Source organism: Lutra lutra, chromosome 2 (assembly GCF_902655055.1).
Source record: "Lutra lutra chromosome 2, mLutLut1.2, whole genome shotgun sequence".
NCBI classification, from domain to species: domain Eukaryota; kingdom Metazoa; phylum Chordata; class Mammalia; order Carnivora; family Mustelidae; genus Lutra; species Lutra lutra.
Genome location: NC_062279.1, coordinates 46013642 through 46029332, shown reverse-complemented (window position 1 = coordinate 46029332; position 15691 = coordinate 46013642). Strand labels below are relative to the sequence as shown.

The following is a 15691-nucleotide window of genomic DNA, read 5'->3' as shown; positions in this document are numbered from 1 at the left end:
ATAAATAAATAAATCTTAAAAAAAAAAAAAAAAAGGGAAAGTGGACCACAGTCGGTCACTGCGCCCAAGAGCAGATGGGATGAAAGCTCTCACGAATGAGATGGCCAAAGGTAGCTAAGACATGCCCAAAAGAAAACCAGGAAGGGATAAGGGACACACACACTCCACGAGCAATGCCCTCTCCCATGTTCCAGGCACACACCCCTGTGTGCTTTAAAGACCCAGTCAGGTAAATCCCCCATGCGGGCACAACTGCCTCTCCCTACTGAAGAGGTGAGGGTGCCTTCCTTGTCCACTAGACTCCTAGGGGCACCCCCTCAAGCCCTGACCCAGCCTGCCCCTCCCCCACTTCCAGGCGGTAGGGGGCTGGGTAAGGTCCATCCCCTCCTCCAGCAGCAGGCCTGCAAGCTGCAGATCCGGGCTGTGGGTGTCCTCAGGAGGCAAAGAAAAGGACACAAGTTCAAGAACACGCCTTTCTTGACTCCATGCCCCTTCCAAACGCACCTTTTAAAAAAGCATCACCCACTTAAGGACAGAAAAAAAGGGAGGGGAGGAACCTGAAGAAGACAGGAGAAGAGAGACAGAGAAATCACTATAATTTTCTTGCAAGAACTCGAGCAATTTGGGATTTCACGCCCTTTTGAAGCCGTGCGGCATCTACTGAACTGTACTTGGCTTTGAAAACACTGCAGTGGGCTCGGAGGGGGCTCCGGCTGCGGCCTTCCCCTTCCGGCTGAGCACCCTTCCTACCAGCCAGCCTGCACCACTGGGACCAGGAGGAGCAAACTCAGAAGTGGAGGAATGCTGAGCTGTCCTGGCACCTGCCTGGCTCGCCGTGGCTCAGAGCTCAGCAAGGCCAACTGCAGAAACCCCGGAGGCCAACCGACGTTTCCAACTGGCTCAGCACCCACCAGCTCCTCGAGAGAAGGCTGAGCCTCACCCCCTGGCTGCCCGCTCCTCCTCACGGACTGCGCCCGGCCCGGGAAGGGGGGCTTCTCCCCGCACAGTTACAGACAGCGCTTCCTTGAGAAGCCAAGGGAAGGGCCGAGAGAGGGTCAGCGGAAGTTCCCTCGCTTCAAATCTTTCCTGTTTCCTTTTGCCCCCCGCTTTCACCACCGTGGGATTCAGCATGGTCTAGAGTGGTGTGCCTAATCTGGTTGGAATTTCCTCCTCCACCCACCTGGCATTCTCCCCATGGTCTTGAGCACTCTCCCGACCCGGGCTTCCTACAGCCACCCCACGTGCTGGCCTCGGGGACCATGCCACTTGCACACTCTGGGGCACCGGCTACAGAATCACGGAAAACCCACTGCAAAGCCCCAGTTGGGAAGGAACAAGTAATCACTACTGGTTGGCGAAAGGGCTGTGGCGTCCCCGTGCTCCGGTCCTTGGTACCAGGCAGACCGTTCAGTTACTAGGAACTGACAGGAGATCTGGGTGGCCTGGCCCTTTAGGGACTCATTAAGTATTCACACTCCACCCCTGGGGACTAAGTGAGAGAAGGAGGCACAGGAAGGAGCAGAAATGTTGCTGAAGGTCTTCCAAATAACCCTTTAATAATCAGACTGCTGTAGCTTCAGAGACATTACCCATCATCAGGTTCAGTGCTCCTCATACTTTTTTGGCCATAACTGCCCATCAGAATGGAGTTGTACACAGCCATCCAGGGAACGCGTGCGCGCACACACACACACCCCCCAAACAATTTCACCAAGCAACACACGTCTTATAGCAGGCCACACCACACTCACTTGTATTTTGTACTTTCACCATTAGAGACACTAATCTTTTTTTTTAAAGATTTTATTTATTTATTTCACAGAGAGAGAGAAAGCGAAAGCGAGAGAGGGAACACAAGCAGGGCGAATGGGAGAGGGAGAAGCAGATCCCCCACTGAGCAGAGAGCCCGAAGTGGGGCTCCATCCCAGGACCCTGGGGTCCTGACCGGAGCAGAAGGCAGATGCTTAACCCACTGAGCCACCCAGGCGCCCCTAGAGAAACTAATCTTTCTTAAAATGTTGATTCCATTAATGGGTCACAACCCACAGTTTGAAAAAACACAGGTAATGAAAGTGACATTGTGGGGTGTTGGTTAGGATAGGACTTCATGGGAAAGCATATTTAACATAATAATTTTAAGCACTGATAAGGTTGGCTTTCTGCCCCTATGACCACAAAAGGAAGCAGCTCGTCTGGCTCTGTGGTCAAAGTGACCAGCACTGAGTTCCATGGTCCACACCACCTAGGACAGAAAAACTGGGAAAAGCGGGCCCACCTGCTACTCTCACCTAACCTCACGTACTCAAAGTTCAAAATGTGTGCCTTATAAAATCAGAGATGAATTTTTTTCCAACACACAATTCCCACTGCCATGGCTTCGACTGTAATAATTCTTTGGAATTTCAAGTATCATAAAAGAGGACAGTGGGTGTTCTGTGTATGTAGAAAGGGGGACAGGTTAAGAATGGGGAGAAATACTGAACTGGCCTTGTAGGCCCCATTTTACAGCCACAAAACTAAGGCGCAGAACAGTGCCTAAGGCATGAAGCAAGTTACAGGCAGGGCTGGAAACCCGATCCAGGCTCCTGGCTCCATTATTCATGGTCTCCATCACCCAAAATATTTAAGAAAAATACAGTCGAGGTTTCCCCAAGTGATGCATGGATGTGTCCCTGTTTTGTCATGCTGGGAACAGACAACCATGCCGATCTTGGTAGACCTTGCCACTTGGCTGCAGCTCCCCTGGGATCATGCAACGGGGCTCACACCACTTAACCCTCTCTCTGTGCCTTTTGTCTCAGCTGAAAAATGAAAAGAAGAATCCTTGCTACTCCCTCCCGAGAAACTGTAGTGAGAAACGAGGTGCTTTAAAACCAAACCTGCATGCTTAGAAACAGAAGCCCTTACTAATTACCTAACCAGGGCCTTCATTTTATAGTCAAGCCCTATAAGGTGGGTGACTCGTCTGGGACGGCTCTGTTTCCTATCCACAGGTGATTACTTCACTGCTATGTGCTAAGTACACAGTGACATCTGGATTAAAACATGCTATGTCTACGGGACAGAAAAGAAACTAAACACCAAACACACAATTTAAACATATGAGACAAATACCTCTTAGGCTGACACAGGGAGTTGAAAAGGCATGACTAATTACATCTAATCCTAAAGATAACCGATAGTGATGCTCCAAGCCACGCTCAGCAAAACCTCACATGTGGCACCGGTCCCCAATGGAATGTTCATCTCTGCCACCCTGTGAGTCGGGTGCCTGCTCAAATAACACCTTCCTGCCCCTAACTTTCCCCATAGTCTGTCCAGGGCATTGGACACAATAGCTTCGAATATGGGAAATTTTATTAAATGTGATGGATTCTTTCCTATACAAATGCCACCGGGTATCTGTCCAGGGTCTTTCCTGGAGAAGCTGTGAAAACCTACGAGGCAAGACTCTCTCCCATGCCCTCCATAACCCTGGCAGCAAAGACCATTCCTTCCCTAATCCCCCCTGGGGATGCTGGAGGGTCTGAAGAGATGATGCCTCCCGCAGGGTAGCATCATCAAAGCCTTGGGCCTCACCTTACTGCAAATGCCCATATTTTCTCTCACTGGATTCGTGTCTGTCCACTGACTACCAGCTCCCAGAGAGCTGCCCAGGGCAGAGAAAACCCTGACTTTGACATTCTGGTCTTCACATCTCACATGTGGGGCGAGCATCAACAAGAGACAGCTGCCAGTGGGGGAGCTCTGTGGGCCCTGCCTTTCAAGATAACTGCCACCCAGAGCCGTCCCCAAGTCTCAGAAAGCACTCTGGGGCTGGAGTCAGAGGAGACAGGTGGAGTATGAGCCTGGGCAGGTGAATCAGTTCATAGCCCTTTGCCTCCGTTTCTTCATCTGTTAATCCCTGGGTTTGCTGGATGAATTCGATGAGTTATGCCTACAGAAGCGCAAAATGTCAATACCAGCATTACCTTCCTGAACAGTCGGACAGAAGGCAGCTCTCACTCTAACAGGGAAAATCCGCCCGGCTAACGCTGCCTCCTTGCACAAATGCTCGTAAAACTACCTGGGGAGGTGACAGGCAAACCGAGTGCCTATTACACAACCCACAGTAAGAGTTGGATAGCCCACGCTCTTCTCGCCTGCCCTCCTCCCTGCAACAAAAAGAGAAGGCAAATGTCACTGCAGGGCTCCCTGCCTCTAGGCTGCTCGGCCGCCCGAACTTCTGGGGGAAGCGGTGCAGAAACCCTGAGAAAAGGGGATCACGTCGGGCGTCGCTGAACCGGTATTCCCAAGAGAGCTGCCAAGAACCAGCGGAACCCCTGCCATTCCTCCGCCTGCCCAGAGACCCGGGAAGCAGAAGCCACACACACCCGGGCCGGAGGGCGCGCGGCCGAGCCGGGGCCACGTTTCTCGGCGCCAGCTAGCGCGGTTAGCGCTTCCCGGCGGCACGCTCCCTCGGAAACTGCGCACGTGGGGGCAGCCGTGGCCACCCCGCACACACCGGAGGACGCCTCTCGCCCCGGCTCGGACACCGGGCGCGCCAGCGGGAGCCGCGGAGAGCTGGAAACCCGAAGCCCTCGGATCGCGTGGGCAGGCGTGGTAAGACTGTGCGGAGCTGCACCGATCGCCTCCCTCGGGCACCCCGCCGCCACCACCGAGACCAGGGGCGCTCGCCAATTCTTCTCCCCCGCCGCAGCGCCGCCAGCAGCCCGGGTCGGGAAGGCGGTGGGAGCGGCGGTGCGTGGCGCCGGCCGGAGCACCCTAGTGGGCTTAGGGGCGCCCCCGGGGCCCAGGCGCGCGGCGGAAGGAGCGGCGCGGCGCGCTCGCGGCAAGAGCCGGGGTGCCGCGCCCCACGCCCGCCGCAGACGGGAGGAGAGGCGCTTTGGGGGCGCTCCCCCAGGCTGCTCTTGCGCGGGATGCAAACGCACGCGCGCGCGCGCGCGCTCCCAGGTCCGCTCGCTCTGTCCCGCAAGACTCCTCGCGCCTCACCTTCACCGAGTCTACCGGGTACATGACCGAGTGCTCCAGGATCCCGGCCATCGCTCCGGCTGTCATGTGGGTGGATAAGGAGGCGCTGGTCGGCAGGTTCTCATAGTCCTCCGACCCGGCGTCCTTGCAGCCGCCGCCGCCGCCATCTCGGCTGTCCCCATCCATCCTGCGCCCCACAGCCTGGCTCCCTACGCCGCCGCAGCGCAGCTCCATCCGCCAGCTCCGCGGGGCGCGGGAGGCTGCAGGAGGTGGGCAGGGAGGGGGAGGGGGCGAAAAACTTCACTTCTTAAAGTGGGAACCACCTCCCCGGTTTTGCGGCGCCTGACGCCATGGCGGGCTGGGGTGGAGCGAAGGGGCCCGACACACCAATCGCTGGAAAAGAAGAGGCCGGCCGCGGCCCCACCATTGGTGTGTGGGACACTGGGGACCCGCCTTCCTGTGTGACGTCACTGTCCAGTGCAAATTTCCAAGCAACCGGACGGGGGCGAGAGGAGACGTTGGGGTGTCCCGGGAAGTTGTACAACCTCCAGGGTGCTGCTGCGGCGCTTGGGGCTGGCTGGGCGGAGGAGGGGGTCTGGTGGTAACTGGAGAGGGTCGTCCAGGCCCCCGGCGGGGACATGCCCATGTCCGGGGGTGGAGGGAGATCAGGAACCACGCATAATCTTTTCCCAGAGCCCGGGTTTTGCAAACAGTGCTGCTCAGCAAGCGTTGGCATTCCTAAGGCCTGGAGAGGGGACAGTTACTGCGAATGCCATTTATGGAGCAGTTATGATAGCCAGGTAGGGGGTGAGGGCACACGTGCGGGCGGAGTGGAGTTCTAGAATTGGAGACTCACTGCGTGGTATCAGTGGCTCATACCTCCTTTTGTGCAGCCCATGGGCATATACCGTGGAGGAGACAGAGTCAACGTCCTGTGCTAGGCTGCTTTGCTGGGAAGTACACTCGTTTAGCTGAAATTTTTTTCCCTCGCTGGAAACACACAGAGCTAAATGCGTTCCTCTTCTTATTCTCACAAAGAAGCTTAAATCCACTCTGTCCTGGACTGAGCAAGACATGACTAGTCATCAGAATGGAGCCTTTCAGCACCTTCAGCACATTTTTCTTGGGACTAATAAGCCTGGGAGGTCTTCAGAGGCCGGCCTCTCACTCAGGTGCTGAGTGGCTCCCAGCAAAATCTTAGAGCATTGCATCTACCTGCTTTCTCAGACTCTGGTCTCCTGGTTCTTAAACTCATCCTGAGCTGACCTCTTAAAGTGTAACCCAGGTTGCTTTATTTCAACCTAAACAGTATTGTCTTGTTGTATCTCGGGGATGGAGGAGAAATCAGAAAGCAGGGGAATGACCTGTCTATGGAAGTCTTCTCTGGGAAAGTAGGGCACCTGCACGTCTAAATGTCCATGTTCTGGGGCTTAAGACTTGGCACTTCTGAGATACCAGACACCTTATCCAGAGAAGCCTTCTGGTCAGGAGAGCTGGGCCTTGAGATAGGAAAGGGTGGAGGAGATCCCCAAGATGCTGCACCCACTCTACCCTCACCCTGCTCCCAAGCTTCAGGTCACAGCAACCCAGGCACCTTCCAGGGATTCGAGATATAGTGACGTGAGCATTGTCCTTCAAGGCCAAGGGCACCAACTCCCCTTTTTTGGTAGCGGCCAATAGTAAGTAGCTCCCAGAGGAAGTGCTGAGGTTGTTAGAGGTAGAAGCAAGCTCTTTGTTTAGTGGTTGGCAGAGAAAATTTTCCCCGCTTTTACCATAGGTGATTTTTAAGAAACATTCATCAAAAGCCACTGATATGCACTTGAAAATGGATACCTTTTAACCAGTACATATTCTTAAAACAGTTGTCCCACTTCTGGAAATGTGCCATGAAAGTGTAAATATGCGTAAGCCCCTCTTCAAAGCACTATTTATAGTACTAAAGAATTGGAAACAACTGAAATGTTCAACTAAAAGGGGATGGCTGAATAAATGATGACATGTACATTGGGGTCATCAAAAATTGTGGTTGTGTTATGCAATAAGATGAGAAATGATGATACAATGTTGGGTGAAGAAACAACATGAAACTCTATGACATTTACAAAGATGTAAACATTAGGCATGCAGGAAGAGGGAAGTGGTCATTGTGATAGTGATGTAGGATTAAAGGTATTTTTACTATATTTTTCAGACCTAAATAATACATGTGTCATTTCTATAACTTAATTCATTTTTAGGATGTAGTCTTCTAATGGATGAGGAGCCTTCTGGACTTTGCAGTGGTGATATTGGTGGAGAGAAGCCATCCTCTGGATGATTAAGGGGACTCCTGGCAAATGTAAACAGGCCCATAAACTTAAAAGATATCAGACTTTTTAAAAACTTCATTAAGGGGGTGCCTGGGTGGCTCAGCGGGTTAAAGCCTCTGCCTTCAGCTCAGGTCATGATCCCAGGGTCCTGGGATCAAGCCCCACATCGGGCTCTCTGCTCAGCAAGGAGCCTGCTTCCTTCTCTCTCTCTCTCTCTCTCTCTGCCTGCCTCTCCTCCTACTTGTGATCTCTCTCTCTCTGTGTGTCAAATAAATAAAATTTTAAAAAACTTCATTAAGTAAATATTAAGCCAGAGCAATTTAGAAAATATTTGGAATATTTATTATAAGCATTCAATATTTTTTTCTCATCCTATAAGGTAGACATGGTGTGTTGGCACTCAGCATCTATCTTAAACTCCTTCTTGTACTGCAGTGGCCAGAAATTTGTAAACCTCATTAATCAGATCCTTGCAGCTCATAGTCCAGATGTGATTATTGTGCCAGTTGGATGAACTGGAGAGATCTGGGAGGCAGAAAAGAGAAGAAGGTCACCTTCCTGCTGCTTTGATGTTTTCTGCTGCCTAGCAAAGCCATAGACACTTGGATAAGAGTGGGCAATGGCTTTCCTCTTGCAACAGTCCTGCAGTGTCTGGTCACCAGATTCATGGATGTCAAGAAGCAATATGGCAGCAGGAATGGTAGCAACCTCCTGATCCCTGTACCGTAGCTTCAGCAGATGGCCTTCCTCGCCTTCCAGGACATGCCAGAGGACCCCTTGGGATGCCAGTTTGGGAATGTGGATCTGAGAGTTTTTCCTGGAGGCCCAGCCTAGGTTTCAGCTCTAACAATACTGTATATGGTAGCAGGAGGGCATAATACAGAAGGAGCCATTCCTGGACATCAGAATACAGCCACTAGCCCTGGTCCTAGACTTCTGTGCAAGGCTACCAGCTGCCATCACCCAGTGCTTTGGCCACACTGTCAACAAAGAGGGCATAGGGGCTCAGGAGCAGAGCAGTGAGCAGAGCTCAGGAGCAGAGCAGTTCTCAGGGGCTCAGAACCTTTCCTATAGAGTGAACCTGGAGACTCAGAATGACTTGGCTTGGTTCCACTGGGGTCTCTATGTAAAGTTCCTGAATGTTGACGTTCTGAAGATGTCATCATACTGCTCTAGCCCATCTGGGAGCCAGCCTTCATTTTGAAAGAGGAGTGGGGAGCTGAAGAGGATAGAGGGTGAAGAGCACTTGACTTGGAGTTATGGACCTGTTCGAACCCTGGTTCCGCCACTTACTTGCTATGTGGTTCCTGCCCATTGGTTGGCATACTTCCTCATTTGTTGGTGAAGGAAGCACAAAAAATGAGAAAATACAAATCTCGTGGTGAAGCTTATATGATTTGGGAGTACTGAAAGGAAAGAAAACGTGAAGGAGTTAACAGTACAGAGGTAAGAGGTCTAAACTTTCTCCAAAATCTTACTTTTTTCCCCACAGTCATTGCTCCAACCCTGGCACCCACCTGCCCACCTCTGCAACACAGAGACATAGTAACACCTTGCCCAGATCTCAGCCAATGCTGTGGCTCCCACCAGGGACACCCTTGTCTGCCAGAGGGGAGGCTCTGTGCCTTGGAGCGAGGGCAGCTGGTATGATGTCTCCTAGATCAAATACGATGTGGTGTGGTTACCGCGGGGGTGGGGGGAGTGGGAAGGGGTGCATTTTGTCTTTGTTTTTCTCAATGTGCTCTCATCCACATATCCATTAATTTTAAGTGAGGTTTATCTGTTGGGAGGGCTGCAAGGTCCTCTTGATATGCTGGATCCCTTCCACTTATATATCTGGCCGTGTATTCCCAGAATCTCTCACTCTCCCAAGGACAGCATTGTGTTTCCTAAAAGCTCTGTGATTCATACTTTGGAATGAGTTTCTCCACAAGAGAGGCAGAAGAAGAAATGGAGGCAAAAAGCTAGTCTTACTCCAGAGCCCCATGTCAAATAAGGAAGTCGTGGGTGAGAGCCATCAAGCCCAGGGAACACAGAGCTGATTCACTTTACCATCTTTTCCAAGGACGCTGATGGGCAAGGGTCAAAGCTGGGGGTTTGATCAGCAGGCTGGGGGTCGAGTGTTGACCTACTGTGTCTCCTGAGAACTAGACCCTGTTCACACTTCTGCAGACTCTACTGTTTGAGTCCCCTGGTAATCGTCCATGTGACATGGCTGGGACCCACTGCTCGGGGACAGTCCCCTGACTCCTGTTCTATGGATGCCTGTCCCAACAGCCTTAGCAGCTGCCCCATGCACTTTCACTGATGAGACACAATGATGTCAGCTGCCCTCTCCCCACATCAGGGGCCACACTGTCACTGCACTGCTGTTATGCCCACTGTACTCAAGAGCCCATCCCCTAGTGAATGGCTCAGGGCTCCAGAATTGGACGGGCGTGTGGCAGAGGAATGCCAAGGTCCCAGTGGAGGCAAAGCATTGGCTAAATTCTGGGTGAGAGGCGCCATGTCTGTGTGTTTGCAGGGGTGGGCCTGGGCCCATCCAACTGCTCACACCCATAGTTCTTCCCTCTCCTCCCCTTTTCCCACAAATATACTCAATTCTCCAAAATCCCTCTTCTCTGCTCCACACCTTAAGGTGTTGCCCTGTTTCTCCCTCCATCCTGAAGTCCTTTGAAAGAGTATCTCCCCTTATCTTTCCATACTCACAATGCAGAGTCACTCCTGAAGCTTCTGCACGCCAGTTTCTAAGCCCTGTGCTTTTCTAAAGGAGCTCTGGGAAAGGTCACCGAGGGCCTCAGTGCCAAATCAGCATGGTCCAGTCCGGACCTCTTGACTGCCGCCGCCTCTGGAACTCCTCCCTCACTTCCGGTCTCTTCTTGCACTTCCGGCTGTGCCCTCTGCATCCTCCACCTAGTCTCTCCACGCCCTGTCCTCGGAGCTCCTTTCTTTCCCTCCCTTTGGTCCTTTCTTCTGTCCCCACATTCCCATCACCAGTCCTGGCTCTGTCTTACTCCCAACCGCTCCCCCGCACTCAAGCCCCACGTTTCCCTGTGCATCACAGACAGTGCCATCTCACCCCTGCACCTGAACCGAAAGCTCAGAAGACGCATCCGTGTCCCAGGACTGCCATAACTGAATACCACACACGGGGTGGCCTAAATTAACGGAACGATGCTGTCTCATGGTTCTGGAGGCGACAAGTCCAAGATCAAGATGTTGGCAAAGCCAGGCTCCCCCCAGGCCGCTAAGGGAGGACCCTCCTCATCTCTTCCTAGCTTCCGGTCGCTCTGGGTTATGCTTGATGGTCTTTGGCTTGTAGATGTACCGCTCCTATCTCTGCCTCCACTTCTCATCTTAGCTTCTCCCTGTGTGTCTCCATGTCTACCGTCCAGATTTTTCTTTTCTTTTCTTTTTTTTTAAAGATTTTATTTATTTGAGAGAGAGGGAGAGAGAGCAGGAGAGCGGGATGGGTAAGAGGGAGAAGCAGACTCCATACTGAGTGGGGATCCTCATGCGAGACTTGATCCTGGGACTCCAGGATCATGACCTGAGCCAAAGGCAGTCACCTAACCAACTGAACCACCCAGGCGCCCCCATATTTTCCTCCTCTTATAAAGATACCTGTCATGTTGGATTAGGGGCCCATACCACGTCAGCATGCCATCATCTTAACTTGATTATATCTGGCAAAGACCCTATTTCCAAATAAAGTCACATTTTCAGGTTTTCAGCAGACATGAATTTAGGAGGAACTCTATTCAACTCAGTACAGTGAGGTAGAGAGGCAAGAGGTGCAAGGAGATGGGGGCAGGTGACCTGGGTTTCCGTCCTGAATAATGTCCTTGATGCCATTTCCTTTACCTGTGAAAGGAGGGTTTGAAATCAGTGGTGGGCAGGGCCCCCTCCAGCTCTATCTTTCTGATCAAAAACTGAATTCATAGGGCACCTGGGCAGCTCAGTCACTTAAGCACCTGTCTTCGGCTCAGGTCATAATGCTCCGGTCCTGGGATAGAGCCCCACATTGGGCTCCCTGCTCAGCAGGGAGTCTGCTTCTCCCTCTCCCTCTGCTCCTTCCCCAGTTCTTGCTCCTCATTCTCAAATAAATTAAAAAAAATTTTTTTTCAGTTAAAAAAAGCTGAATTCATAATCTTTCCTTCTAAATGGCAACTCCTTCTAATGCCATTTTTACCTGTATTTTGCCAGGCAACCAAATGGCAAGCCTAGAGTCTTTCCTGACTCCTCTCTTTTTCCTCCTTGTTTTAGTTGAAGTCAAATGAACATATTAGCTAATTTCAGGTGTATGTTATAGTGATTTGATCATTTTATAGTTTATGAAATATCCTATTAGTTTCCTATTAGTTTCATGTGTATGTTGTAGTGATTTGATAACTTTGTACTTTATGAACTAATCCCCGCAATGTCTAGCTATCATCGGTCACCATATAAAGTTATTACAATATTACTGAGTATATTCCAAACGCTGTACATTATACCCCCATAACTTACTTATTTTATAACTGCAAGTTTGTACCTCTAATCCCCTTCACCAATTTGCCTTCTCCCCAGCCCCTTCCCACTCTGGTAGCCAGCAGTTTGTTTCTTGTATCTTTGAGTCTGTGTCTGTTTCTGTTTCTATTTTGTTTGTTTATTTTGCTTTTTATATTCCACATATAAGTGGCCTTTATTGTGTTGAGGTACATTGCTTCTCTACCCACTTTTTTGAGTTTGTAATCATCATAAAAGGATGTTGAATTTTGTCAGATGTTTTTTCTGCATCTATTGAGATGATTGTATGATGTTTATCCTTTGTTTTGTTAACGTGGTGCATCCTCTTGACAGATTTGTGGATGCTGAACCATCCTTGCATCCCTGGAATAAATCCCATTTGATCATGGTTATGCTCTTTTGATGTATTGTTGAATTCAGTTTCCTAATATTTTCTTGAGGATTTTTACATCTGTGTTCACCAAGAATATTGGCCTGTAATTTTCTTCTTTGTGTGTTAGCTTTGGTTTTGGTATCAGAGTAATACTTGCCTTGAAAAATTAGTTTGGGAGTATTCCCTCCTCTTTAATTTCTTGGAATAATTTGAGAAGGATATGTGCCAACTCTTCTGTAAATGTTTGGTAGAATTCACCTGGGAAGCCATCTGGTTTTGGATTTTTGTTTTGGTGGAGTTTTTAAATTCCTGATTCAATTTTATTACTTGTAATCAGTCTATTAAGATTTTCCATTTCTTTGTGATGCAGTATAAGAAACTTATATGTTTCCAGGAATTTATCCATTTTTTTTTTTTTTTTTTAGGTTTTCTAGTTAGTCAGCATATCATGGTTCATAGCAGGCTCTTATTTTTTGTATTTTTGTGGATTTCTTCGGGCCCTCTCTGTTTCTTGATGAGTCTGGCTAAACGTTTATCAATTTCTTTTTATCTTTTCAAAGAACCAGGTTTTAGTTTCATTGCTCTTTTTGATTTTTTTTTAGTCCATGTTTCATTTATTTCCTCTCTAATCTTTGTTATTTCCTTCCTTTTAATTTGGGGTTCTGTTTGTTCTTCTTTTTCTACTCTTTAGGTATAAAATTAGGATCTTTATTTGGAATTGTTCTTTCTTGAGGTAGGCCTATATAACTATGAATTTCCCTCTTAGAACTGGTTTTGCTGCATCCCAAAGATTTTGGAAAGTTGTGTTTCCATTTTCATTCATCTCAAGGTATTTTCTGGTTTCTTCTTTGCTTTCTTCACTGACCCACTGGTTGTTTAGTGTTTAGTGTTTGCTGCCTCCCAAAGATTTTGGAAAGTTGTGTTTCTATTTTCATTCATCTCAAGGTATTTTCTGGTTTCTTCTTTGCTTTCTTCACTGACCCACTGATTGTTTAGTAACACTCCTCTCCTTTTCTCCCTCAAAGATCCTGTTAACCCTGTGGAGTTTTGGCCTCTTAGAGAGCATCTCTTAGAGCTATGGTGACTATATAGTTTTTCATCCAAATTGGGACAATTTTTTAAAAGATTTTATTTATTTATATTAGAGAGAGAGAGCGCGCACCCAAGCAGGGGGAGTAGGAAAAGCAAACTCCTTGCTGAGCAGGGAGCCTCATGCGGGACTCAATCCCAGGACCTTGGGATCATGACCTGAGCCTAAGGTAGATGCTTAACAGACTGAGCCACCCAGGTGACCCCAAATTGGGTTGATTTTTGAGAGTAAAAAGGAGGTGCTATTAACAATTACACCAGGACAGAAAATATAAACTGAGACTGTTCTAGGAAAATTCGGACATATGGTCACCCTACATATAGCCAGACCTTGCTTTCCATCCCCAAACTTTCATTGACCTATAGCTCTGTCCCTTCCTTATATCCTCTTGTAAGAGAGGGCTCTCCATGTCTCCACTTGCTGAAATGGTACTCATTTCTCGCTCAGATAGCTTTGCTTTCATGAAGTCTTAACTGACCCGGAAGAAGGGAGCTGAACCCTGTCACACTTTCATGCTTCCTCCATGGTTATTGCTACCTCTCACTTTGCATTACGGTTCTAGTAGCCATGTCTTAGCTCTCCCACTATAATCTAAGTTCCTTGAGGACGTAAGCTGAGTAAGCAATCCATATTTGTTAAAGGAGTCAGAGTTTCTTTCAAAAGAGCCCCATATTCTCACACAACATTAAAACACTGCAGACTCATGATCTCCAGGAAATTAAAGCATGTCGCTCTTTAGATCCCAAGGCTCTGAATATAGTTTGTCAAAAAGAGAAAAAAGTGGCACTTTCTCTTCTTCTGAAGGACATGTCGCAAATGCTAACTTAGGTTGCTACTTTTCTTAGGAGCTTGGAGTTGCTATGCCCAGGAACTGAAGAGACCTAGAAAGTGATATAGTCTGTAAGTCCCATCTCACATATCACAAAAGAGATCCAAAAGTTAAAGCAACTTGTCCAAGGACACAAAGTGGTTAATGGCAGAACTGAGTTCAAACCCCAGGTGTTTCATTCAATACTCTTTCACTCCACACCTTTGAAATAAATGTGGAGGCTGATAAGACTCCTTTATTACTGCCATTAGTCATATCTCAGATGGCTGCTGTATAAAAATCAATAGTCATCAATCCTCCATTCTGGCCAGGTTTGCCTGACACAGCATATTAGCACATGGCCACACTTGCCAAATTCCACATGGGAGTTTTTTGGTTTTTTAAAAATATTTATTTGAGAGAGAGAGAGAGAGAAAGAGCACACAAGTAGGCAGAGCAGCAGGCAGAGGGAAAGGGAGAAACAGGCACTCCACTGAGCAGGAAGCCCAATGCGGGGCTCGATCCCAGGACCCTGGGATCATGACCTGAGCTGAAGGCAAATGCTTAAGGACTGAACACCCAGCCTCCCCCACCTCCACATGGGAGCTTTACACTGGGCTCTGGTCCTCATGAATGATGGATGGTGATCCTTCAGTGATACGGTGAGCATTTTCAAACATCTCAGATAGACTACTGAGCGTAAAAGAAGTGCTCCTTAAGGGAATATAGGAGAAATAGAAAGCATGTGCTTTGTGGGGCACCTGGGAGGTTCAGTCGGTTAGGCTTCTGCCTTCAGCTCGGGTCATGATCCCAGGGTCCCGGGATTGAGTCCCACATCCGGCTCCCTGCTCAGCGGGGAGTCTGCTTCTCCCTCTCCCTCTGCTGCTCCCTCCTACTCATTCTTCTCTCTCGCTCTCTCTCTCTCTCTCAAAAATGAATTTTAAAAATCTTAAAAAAAAAAGAAAGAAAGAAAGAAAGCATGTTCTTTGGAGACAGACCAGGATTAATTAAGCAAATACCTGCTGCTTCCAAGAATTGTGCTTGAGCAGAGCAGCTCATTTGCACATTGGGGCACCAACATTGTGATTTTTCATTTGGGTTTCATATTTGTTTTCTCTGTCCATAGTATCCTGTTATGCATGGTATGTCTCTCCGGACCTCTGGATATGTGGCCTTCTGGTGTGGGCTCAGCTTCAGCTGCTATTGAGGAATGACTGCAGAGCAATTGTTAACAGGTGAAAGACACCCAAAGATGCCTTGGTCACTAGTGAACAAAGCAGGGGTTGGTTAATGCTTGCCAGTCTCTCCAGTCAAGGAGAAGTATTAACCAAGGATCACCACTGGATTACCCAACTCCATAGTCCCCTTCAGAAATGGAGAGAAGGGAAGAGCCCCATGAGTGCCCTCAAGAACAGCCAGTCCAAACCCCTCAGCTACTATGTTGGAAGGTGAACACCGATATCCAAGGCTCCCAACTTGGCTTTCCTAGAATGGGCTGGAAGGCACCTTTCCCTAAAATATAGTTCCAGACTATGGGAAAATTCCATCACACACAAACTGTGAAGTCCATAATTCCAGGGGCGCCTCGGTGGCTCAGTCAGTTAAGCATCTGTCCTTTGCTCAAGTCCTGA

The 15691-nt window shown here is 49.0% G+C and overlaps 1 protein-coding gene and 1 long non-coding RNA gene across 2 annotated transcripts in view; both read right to left on the bottom strand.

Annotated features, from left to right (window-relative positions):
• Nucleotides 1-5353, bottom strand: part of SLC25A37 (solute carrier family 25 member 37) — a 36566-nt gene extending 31213 nt beyond the window's left edge. The window contains exon 1 of the mRNA XM_047717365.1: nt 4993-5353. Within this exon, the coding sequence (XP_047573321.1) occupies nt 4993-5205 (213 nt within the window). The 5' untranslated portion in view covers nt 5206-5353. The remainder of the gene's footprint in view (nt 1-4992) is intronic.
• On the bottom strand, nt 3876-4977 carry LOC125092877 (uncharacterized). Its single transcript, XR_007125086.1, has 2 exons — nt 4067-4977; nt 3876-3937 (listed from the first exon to the last, which is right to left on the bottom strand). It is a non-coding gene; the product is annotated as an uncharacterized LOC125092877 (long non-coding RNA).
• Nucleotides 5354-15691: the final 10338 nt, after the last annotated feature.